Source organism: Embiotoca jacksoni, unplaced genomic scaffold (genome assembly GCF_022577435.1).
Source record: "Embiotoca jacksoni isolate LCO1_2020_lvr unplaced genomic scaffold, fEmbJac1.0.p SCAF_12, whole genome shotgun sequence".
Classification (NCBI taxonomy): Eukaryota; Metazoa; Chordata; class Actinopteri; family Embiotocidae; genus Embiotoca; species Embiotoca jacksoni.
This window is the reverse complement of record NW_027185252.1, coordinates 3084894-3095447: the sequence shown is the minus strand read 5'-3', so window position 1 is coordinate 3095447 and position 10554 is coordinate 3084894. Positions and strand designations below refer to the sequence as shown.

At 41.7% G+C, this 10554-nt stretch overlaps 2 protein-coding genes across 2 annotated transcripts; both read left to right on the top strand.

Moving 5' to 3' along the window:
• The first annotated feature begins 2553 nt into the window (after window positions 1-2553).
• On the top strand, window positions 2554-3847 carry LOC138195137 (cold-inducible RNA-binding protein B-like). The gene has a single exon (XM_069144240.1). The coding sequence runs from the start codon at window positions 2694-2696 to the stop codon at window positions 3246-3248; it is 555 nt and encodes a 184-aa protein (XP_069000341.1). The 5' UTR covers window positions 2554-2693; the 3' UTR covers window positions 3249-3847.
• Window positions 3848-7805: 3958 nt separating this feature from the next.
• Window positions 7806-9170, top strand: LOC138195135 (cold-inducible RNA-binding protein B-like). The gene has a single exon (XM_069144238.1). The coding sequence runs from the start codon at window positions 7906-7908 to the stop codon at window positions 8461-8463; it is 558 nt and encodes a 185-aa protein (XP_069000339.1). The 5' UTR covers window positions 7806-7905; the 3' UTR covers window positions 8464-9170.
• Window positions 9171-10554: the final 1384 nt, after the last annotated feature.

The window sequence follows — 10554 nt, the reverse complement described above, 5'->3', positions numbered from 1 at the left end:
ATGTGTTATCATAATTGTGCAGATGTTACAAATTTACCTAACTATATCGCCAGGGGACTATAATCCCATACAAGGACTGGATGTGCCAGAATTTTCTTCAATTAAACAAAGATAAAACAGAAGTAATTGGTTTTTTTTTGGTGCCAAGGAAGAACAATTGAAAGTCAGTGCTTAGCTTCAATCACTGAATGACATTAAAAACTGCAAACCAAGGCAGAAATCTAGGTGTAGTCATGGACTCAGACCTCAATCTGGACAGCCATATTAAGACAATTGCAAAATCAGCCTACTATCACCTGAAAAATATATTGAGAATTAGAGGATTTTTGTCTCAATAGAATTTGGAAAAAGTTGTCCATGCATTTATCTTCAGGAGACTCGACTATTGTAACGTTGCGTTTACAGGTCTCTGTAACACTGCTGCTCGAGTCTTCACTAAGACCAAGAAAGTCGATCACATCCCTCCAGTTCTGATGTCTTTACACTGACTTGCTGTCGAACAAAGAATCGACTTTAAAATCCTGCTGTTGGTCAATAAAGCACTGAAAGGTCAAAAGGGCCCAAATGCATTTCTGATCTGCTGCTACCTTTATGAACCATCTGGACCCCCTCAGGTCGTCTGGGACTGGTCTCCTTTCTGTTCCCGGAGTCAGAACTAAACATGGAGAAAGCAGCGTTCAGTTTTTATGCTCCATATATGTGGAACAAAGTCCCAGAAAGCTGCAGGTCTGCTGCAACTCTCAGCTCCTTTAAATCAAGACTGAATAATTTTCTGTTTGCTGCCTTTCACTGAACCAGATTTGAGGATGTCTTAAACTGCACTGTAACTTTTCTCCTATTTTTTTTTTTTTTTTTAGCTTGCTTAAGGTTTTAATCACTATTTTTAATGTTTTAATAACTTGTTCTTAATTGGTTTTAAATGTCCTTTTCTTTTGCCTTATGTTTTGATGCTTTTAATGGTTTTATGTGAAGCACTTTGAATTGCCTTGTTGTTGAAATGTGCTCTACACATATTCTTGCCTTGCCTTAAATCAGATATAACATTCACCCCTACAGTACCGTGATCAGCAACACCACCTTGGCTATTTCCCTCAGTGCCATTTAATAATTATTTTTTGGAGGAAAAAAAACAAGATTTTAGTCATTTTGCAGGAGTGGTGGAGGCTAGACTACAGGCGACATATCAATCATTTACCCCAGTATACACGGATAGATCTAAAGATCCTGATGCAGGTGGAGCTGGTTCTGCGGTCACCATAGCAACTTTGCAATATGCAGTCAAAAGCAGAACATCAGACAATCTGTCTGTTTATACAGTTGAGACGTTGGCCATTTTAACAGCACTGCAGCGGGTGGAGGAGGTTCAGATCAGGAAGGTAATGAGCTTTGAGAGAAAACATCATTTATCAGGATGGAGAACAGTATCGGACTGATGGCGCTGCCCTGAGGTGTACCGTTCTCTACCGGGTATCTTCTAGATAGTGCTGTCCTAATTCTGACTTGAATAAATCTCTTAAATAAAAAGTCTTTAATCCAATTATATGCTCTGCCACCTATTCCTATCATATTTAATTTAATCAACAATCCCTCCTTCCAAACCACATTATATGCCTTTTCCACATCAAAAAAACACAGCCATTACTCACTCCTTATCCCCTTAAGCTTTTTTAATTTCTGTTTCTAAACAAATAATTGGGTCCATAGTTCCTCCGCCTTTCCGAAATCCACTTTAATGAGGTGCTATCTGTTCAGATTCCAGTTCAGCATTGTTGTCATTACAATCACGCTCATCTCATAGCAGGCAGGATTTAATCAATGAAATATATGAAATACTGTTCCGACTTTAAAATATGGGTATTTTTCTTTTAATCATTTGTGTGGGTGCCGGCACACAGAGGGATAAAGAGAAACAAAAGAGCAGATACAAGCTTTGTAGCACAGTGCAGCCATTTTATTCAGCGAAGCAGAAGCTGAATTAATAATCACAGGAAACATTGTTAAGGAATGGCATCACAGTTGGCATAGTGAGGACATCCAAAAGAAGCACCATGGAAGAAAACACATTAACCAGACTTAGGGTTGGACACACAAGGCTGAACAAAAACAATGCAATTAATAAATAAACACCCAACAGGACTGTGTGAGTGCTGAAAAATACCAGAATCTGTAGATCATATCATCTGTCAATGGCAGCAAGACAGGCTAGATTTAGACTTTATTAGTCCCACAGTGGGGAAATGTTGTCGTCACAGCAGCATAGAAACACAAAAAAGGTGTACACAATAATAACAAAAAAAAAATTACAAATACGTATACAAAAAATAAGGTAGATAAAAATAATTATTTTAGAAAAAAAAATAAGAGCAGTGATTAAATAAATAGGTTAAAGAGGAAGCTGGGAGTTGAGGAACTTAATCTAAAAGATGCGTTTTTTGTTGTTGTTTTTTTGTAAGGGGATAGGTAACGCTGCTCCACGCTCCGATCCGGTAGGTGGCGGTAATGCACCGTTCACCGGATGCCACCCGCCATAAAAGGCAAACGAAGAACGAACGCTGGTTAATGCTTCACTTCCGATTCGACCAGCAGCTCCTCGCCAGTCTCCACCCGCCATTAAGCGCTAAAGAACAAGAAGACCTGCAGCTCCGCGCAACAGCCATCTGATCTTATCAGCCCAGAAAGAGCTACCGCTAAAGATGTCGGACGAGGGGAAACTGTTCGTCGGAGGACTGAGCTTCGACACCAACGAGGAGTCCCTGGCTGCGGCCTTCAGCAAGTACGGAACCATCGAGAAAGTGGACGTGATCAGAGACAAAGAGACGGAGAGGTCTCGCGGTTTCGGCTTCGTGAAATACGAGAACGCCGAAGACGCGAAGGACGCGAAGGACGCCATGGACGGGAAGACCCTCGACGGCCGACCCATCCGAGTGGACGAGGCGGGGAAAAGCGGACGCCCGAGAGGAGGGTTCGGCTCCGGACCACGTGGCGGCAGATTCAGCGGAGGCCGCGGACGAGGAGGAGGAGGCGGCGGCTACAACAACGACCGGAGCTACGGCGAGCGGAGCTACGGCGACCGGAGCTACGGCGACCGGAGCTTCGGGAGCGGGGAAAGGAGCTACGGAGGCGGCGGCGGCGGCGGCGGAGGCTACAGGAGCGGCGGAGGCTACAGAGATAACCGGAGCCAGGGTGGATACGGTGACCGCTCCGCATCCTACCGCGATAACTATGACGACTACGCTTCAAACGAGTAAACATCTCCCTGATTTCGAGATCATCACTTGGCTGGCTGTGTTTCAAAGATGCGCTCCTCGAGAGAGAGAAAAAAAAAAAAATGTCCACGTGTTATTGCTGACCTTTAGTTTTGTAGTTCTGTTGTAGTAGCTCAGCATCTTTAAAGAAAACAAAAAACAAAAAAAAGAAAAGACGAAAATAAAAAATATTAGCCATGAGTTTTGGTCATTCCTTAACAAACCATGTTGCAAATTTACAGTTCAGGAATTTTTTTTTTTTTTTTTTTTTTTTTTTTTTTTTTTTGCCTTGCTTCATTATTCCTCAAAGATCTTTTTTTTTAAACTAAAAAAAAATAAAAATAAAAAAAAAAAAAAAGCATCTGTAACCTGATTTCGGACTGAAGTCCCCCAATCAGACAATGGATCTCCACATGGCTTTTCACCGAACAGCCGCGACCATCGCTGCAGACTCTGTCCAGATTTTGATTCCTTGTTTAGTTTTTTATTATTATTATTATTTTATTATAGAAGTATCTGATGGAGTTTCTTTTTTTTTTATTATTATTATTATTTTTTTGTTTCCGGATATATGATTTACTACTATTAAAAGTATTGGTTTAGCCGAGGCTCCCGTGTGTTCACTTTTCCTTTCAGACTGAATGAACTACACACCAAGAAGTGGCCGGATGTTCGTGAAGTTGCAAATTGCAGCATGCTCCCCAGTCTGTCCCAAGTTATCTTCTGTCCTCTGCTCAACATCTGCATTTGAAACGTGTTTAATGGACTAATCTTGTTTAAAGTGATTTAAAAAAAAGAAAATTAAAAAAAAAAAAAAATGTAACTTCCTTTCCCCCCCCCCCCCCCCCCCCCCCCTTTTTTCCCTCTAAAAGTAATATCTCGACCAGGAACAGTTTTGTACTTTGTTCTTTGTATGATCAACATTTTTTTTTTTTTTTTGTCAGTTTGGCTTCATGGAGCCTATTTAACAGACTGTGGAAAATAAAAAATAATTTAAAAAAGATTCTACACTTCCTGTTGTATCATCCCATCTGCACGCTAGAATAAGTAGGCCCGAGAGGCCAGGAGCATCTGGGAATAAAATTAAATTAAAAAAGGATAATTTCTTATTTCGTGCTACTTTTACATTATACTACATTTTCAGAGATAATTACTTTGCAAGATTAAGCTTTTACAGACAAAACACACTACAGAGAAACGTGTTTTTACAAAAGCATGAGGGGGAACTTTTTTTTTTTTTTTTTTTTTTTTTTGGCGCGAAAACCACGGTGCCATGTTCCTCATGCGGGAAAGAAAAAAACGGAACACGCACAAAGAAAACAGCATCCAACAACAAACTTCTGCTCATTCAGCGTTGTTATTGTGTGAAAAATGAACTGCTGCACACACGCGAGATGTTAAACGAATTGGTTTTCCCTCCAGAGTTTGCTCGGAAAAAAAAAAAGGAAGCGTCGTTAAAGTTGATGGTACGCGTTAAAAAAAAGAAAGAAAGAAAGTCCAGGCTCACTTGGACTATTCCGCCACACCCCTACGAAGTGGTACGTTCCGTCACTCAGGTGCGAGGATAGATAGAAAATACAAAAATAGAGGTAGTAAAACATTAAATATAAATTATTTTTTTAAAGGCACATTATATATAAATAATAATATTAAATTAAACTAAACTTAACAGCAGTGCAATGAATTAAACAAACAGACATTGTGTTATTGTTGTGTGATGGATTTGGCCACAGGTGAGTTATTGTAAAGTCTTACAACGAACTATAAACTTTATCAAAAATAAAAAGTTTTGAGTCTAACCTTAAAGCGAAAGAGGGTTTCTGCCCCTCGAACACAAACTGGGAGCTGGTTCCACAGGAGAGGAGCCTGGAAACTGAAGGCCCTGCAGGGTTTTTAATGAGTAATTTGGACATCCTAACAACAAGGAATTACAATAATCTGAACACTGAGCCTTGTGGAACTCCACAGCTAACTCTTGTTTTGTCTGGAAGACTCATTGTTGACATGAACAAACTGAAATCTATCTGATAAGTAGGATTTGAACCAGTCTAATGCAGTTCCTTTGATCCTCGTAACGTCTTCTGTAATAAAATCGTGTGATCAATCGTATCAAAAGCGAGTCCAGTGTCTGAGGCTATTAGAAGATCATTTGTAACTTTCACCAGAGCTGTTTCTGTGCTATGATGAACTCTGAAGCCTGACTAAAAATCTTCAAACAGACCATTCCTCTGTAAATGATCACAAAGTTGATTTGCAATTTTAGAAATAAATGGCAGGTTGGAAAACAGCTGGATGCAGAGTCGGCTTTTTAAGTAAAGGTTTAATTACAGCCACTTTAAAAACCTGCGGTACATAGCCGGTTACAATAGATAGGTTGATCTGATCTAATATGGAAGTACTAGTTAAAGGGAAATACTTCCTTGAGGAGTTTAGTTGGGATGGGATCCAGGACACAGGTAGAGGATCCAGATGAGGAAATGATTGCAGTTAGCTCGGAGAGCTCAACAGGAGAGAAATGTTCAAGGTACAAATCTGGTCCTACAGTTGTGCTTAACATCACATCAGTGACGGTGGCAGGAAGGGTCGGCCCGATTCTCTCCCTAATAGTGAGTAGTTTTACTGGTGAAGAAGTTGATGAAGTCGTTACTGCTGAGAGCTGAAGGAATAGAGGGCTGAACAGAGCTGTGACTCTTTGTCAGCCTGCTACAGTGATGAAAAGAAACCTGGGGTTGTTCTTGTTGCCCTCTATTGATGATGAATAATATGCAGTTCTGGCCTCACAAAGAGCTTTCTTATATATTAGACGATCCTTCCAGGCCGGGTGAAATCCTTCTAAATTAGAGGAACGCCACTTCCTTTCCAGCTTTCTAGTCGCCTCCCTATCAGAGCATAATTGTGAGTTGTACCAAGGAGACAACTTCCTCTGGTTCATGACTCTCTTCTTCAGAGGGGCGACATCATCTGGAGTTGGAGCAGAGAGGCTGCAGTGTTTTCTACCAGATGATCCACTCGTGTGGGACTAAAGTCGACGTAGACGCTTTAACACACGGCATCGAAGAGGATAAGCGTGTAACCGCTTCCTTAAACTTGGCCACGGCATCATCTGACAAGACATCTACCGTCGTGGGATTTAATCCCACATTGCTGTGTTATTGTAACTTCAAATGTTCATAAGAAGCGGTCCGGCAAAACAGGTTTTTGAGGAAATACAATTTTTACAATTTTCAGTTTCCATACCACAGAACCAGATGGAGGGTGTGGTTACCACGGTGACGGGGTTTATTTACATGCTTGAGAAAAGACAATATTGTCTAATAATGAGCTGAAAGTAGAACTGAGGCCGTCGCTGTCCGCGTCAACGTGGACGTTGAAGTCTCCCGCTGTCATCGCTTCATCGTGAACTCGGCACTAAATCGGATGAAAAGCCAGAGACACTCTGAATAAGGACCAGGTGGGAGATAAACAACAACAAACACAGTCAGTCTCTGTGTTTTCCATTTTTGGGTGCGAGAGACTACGAGTCTTGACTTTTAAATGAATTAAGAATAAATTTGAGGTGATAAACTTATCAAACCAGTTGAGATTCAGACGAGAGAGAGATCTGATATTTAATTGTTTTATTTTATTTTTATTTTATTTTTTTAAGTAAACACAACGTCTATGGGATGTTGAAGGTTTTGGGTGAGTGACAGCTCTGAAGAAGCTGCAGAGGAGCGTGTAAGGCTGCAGCTCTGCGTGCCGGCCTCCACCCTGGGATGGTGTTTTTTTTTGTTTTGTTTTACAAACATGTCGCACAAACGAGAAGGAGGAGGAAAAAGAAAAAAAGGAGGAGGAGGGGGGGGAAAGAAGATGGAAGCCATTGCTAACTTGCTAAGCTAACGGCACCGAAAACGGTAAAACTGCTCTCAAAGCGGAGCGAGCACGAGTTTTTAAACTCGAAACTAAATAAAAGCGCGGAGAGATATTAAAGGAGGTTTAATTCAGCGGTGGGGGTGGTGGGGGTGGAGGGAAAGAAGCCGAAATAGCGTAGAAGTAAACGCTAGTAAATTATAAACAGGAAGTGACGTCATCGACAGTTACGTCACACGTCAGCAGGAGGGGTGGGGGAGGCGAAAGTGTTTTTCAAAGTGACTGATGTCGGCTCTCAACCGGTCTGGACTCGTTTTCGTTGCTCATCCAAATTATCTGGAGAGATTATTCCTCCTGTTTCTGTGAGGATAATAAAGCTCCCGTTGCTCAAAGCCATCTGCTTTGTGTTTTGCATGTGGTTCCGTCCCAAACAACACATCATAACATCACTACGTCTTTCCGACGCTGCTGTAAATCTCGGTAATTTTCGCAGCAGCGGTAGGAAGGACAGACTACAGACGACATATTAAATAATCTACCTCCATAAATATTTTTTTGTGTGTGTGTGTGTGTTAAAATAATTCAGTTCACTGAATTTGGTATCGTCTTTGTTTTTATGTAAGAGGGCTTTGGTAAAACTCTGGTTTCCACACTCCTCCTGTACGGTAGGTGGCGGTAATGCAACTTTCACCGGAAACCGCCGCGAAACGCAAAAGAAGAATGAACGGTTAATGCTTCACTTCCGATTGGAACTGCAGCTCCGCGCACCAGCCATTTGATCGTATCAGCGAGGAAAGAGCTGCCGCTAAAGATGTCGGACGAGGGGAAACTGTTCGTCGGAGGACTGAGCTTCGAAACCAACGAGGAGTCCCTGGCTGCGGCCTTCAGCAAGTACGGAACCATCGAGAAAGTGGACGTGATCAGAGACAAAGAGACGGAGAGGTCTCGCGGTTTCGGCTTCGTGAAATACGAGAACGCCGAAGATGCGAAAGACGCGAAGGACGCCATGGACGGGAAGACCCTCGACGGCCGGGCCATCCGAGTGGACGAGGCGGGGAAAGGCGGACGCCCCAGAGGAGGAGGGTTCGGCTCCGGAGCACGTGGCGGCAGATTTCGCGGGAGCCGCGGACGAGGAGGAGGAGGCGGCGGCTACAACAACGACCGGAGCTACGGTGACCGGAGCTACGGCGAGCGGAGCTACGGCGACCGGAGCTTCGGGGGCGGAGAAAGGAGCTACGGAGGCGGCGGCGGCGGCGGCGGAGGCTACAGGAGCGGCGGAGGCTACAGAGATAACCGCAGCCAGGGTGGATACGGTGACCGCTCCGCATCCTACCGCGATAGCTATGACAGCTACGCTTCAAACGAGTAAACATCTCCCTGATTCAAGACCATCACCCTGGCTGGCTGTGTTTCAAAGATGTGATCCTCCAGAAAAAAATGTCCACGTGTTATTGCTGACCTTTAGTTTTGTAGTTCTGTTGTAGTAGCTCAGCATCTTTAAAGAAAACAAAAAAGAAAAGAAACCAATCAGACAATGGCTCTCCACATGGCTTTTCATTGAGCAGCCACCACCATCGCTGCAGACTCTGTCCAGCTCGTTAAACTGTTTCCTGATTTGACTCCTTGTTTAGGTTTTTGTTTTATATTGAAATATCCGATGGGGCTTGTTTTTGTTTCCTGATTTTATGCTAAATTCCTTTTACTAATATTACAAAAAAAAAAAAGAAAAAAAAAGTTGTTTAATTTCCCAAAAGAGTGAATTCCTTTCAGACTGAATGAACTAAACATCAGAAGTGGCCGGCTGTTCGTGAAGTTGCAAATTGCAGCATATATATATACAGTCTGTCCAAATTATCTTCTGTGCTCTGCTCAACCTCTGCATTTGAAATGTGTTAAATGGACTAATCTTGTTTAAAATGATAGAAAAATTTATTCTTAGCTCCAAAGTAATATCTCAACCAGGAACAGTTTTGTACTTTGTTCTTTGTATGATCAAATTTTTTTTTTTTTCTTTGTCAGTTTGGCTTCATGGAGCCTATTTAACAGACTGTGGAAAATAAAAAGAATTTAAAAAGATTCTACACTTCCTGTTATACCTCATCGTCTACATGCTCCCACAGAATAAGTAGACCCGGCCCAGAAACTTCAAAATAGGTTTGTTAAAACTGTTTTAAAAACTGTACAATGTTGAATGAAGGTGGATTTCCCTACTTGAGATAACATTTGGGTGGATCTGATACCAATAGGGCCAGAATCATACATTTTTAGGCTACTTCAAAACATAATAAGATGAAAAGTTATAAAGGTATTTCAATTTTATGCTATTTTACATAATACTCCACTACATTTCAGGGAATTACTGTATTTTGTACTCCCTGAAAGCTGTACTTTGCAGATTAAGATTTTACTGACAAAACACAATCAATAAAGACAGTGTGCACAATATAGATCCAAAATTAGAAGTTTATTGGTTTGCAAAGGAACTTTTTACTAAAGCATAAGGACAAAAAAACATTTGGAGCGAACACCACGGTGCCATGCATTTCCTCGTACGGGAAAAAAATGTATACATATATATTTGAAGAAAACACTTTCATCATTATAAAAGACTCCACTTTTCAATATGCCTTCATATTAACAGCAACAGTGAGCATGTTAGTAATGATAGTAGGTGTGTTCTTACCACGCACAACACTGCTGATTACGCTGTAATAAACAGAAATGATAACATGATTGTACAAGCACACAACAAAACACCACAAACCTGCATCCCACCTTAACACACATCTTGTTTCTACGTCACTGGAACACACTGCTGAGTCACTCAGCCACGTGGATTATATTGAAATGTTATTGCAGGAAAATGTAGAGTTACAAATGGTCACCAGTTAATAGAAAGAACACTCAAGATAATGTCGCCCCTCTAAAGAAGAGAGTCATGAATCACAGGAAGTTGTCTCCTTGGTACAACTCACAATTATGCTCTGATAGGGAGGCGACTAGAAAGCTGGAAAGGAAGTGGCGTTCCTCTAATTTAGAAGAATTTCACCCGGCCTGGAAGGATCATCTAATATATAAGAAAGCTCTTTGTGAGGCCAGAACTTTATATTATTCATCATTAATAGAGGACAACAAGAACAACCCCAGGTTTCTTTTCATCACTGTAGCAGGCTGACAAAGAGTCACAGCTCTGTTCTCTGCTCTATTCCTTCAGCTCTCAGCAGTAACGACTTCATCAACTTCTTCACCAGTAAAACTACTCACTATTAGGGAGAGAATCGGGCCGACTCTTCCTGCCACTCTCACTGATGTGATGTTAAGCACAACAGCCCTGGAAGCAACTGTAGGACCAGATTTGTACCTTGAACATTTCTCTCCTGTTGAGCTCTCCGAGCTAACTGCAGTTATTTCTTCATCTGGATCCTCTACCTGTGTCCTGGATCCCATCCCAACTAAACTC

Excerpts from the sequence above, each read along its gene's own strand:
- LOC138195135 (XM_069144238.1), top strand. The coding sequence starts at position 7,906 with ATGTCGGACGAGGGGAAACTGTTCGTCGGAGGACTGAGCTTCGAAACC.
- LOC138195137 (XM_069144240.1), top strand. The coding sequence starts at position 2,694 with ATGTCGGACGAGGGGAAACTGTTCGTCGGAGGACTGAGCTTCGACACC.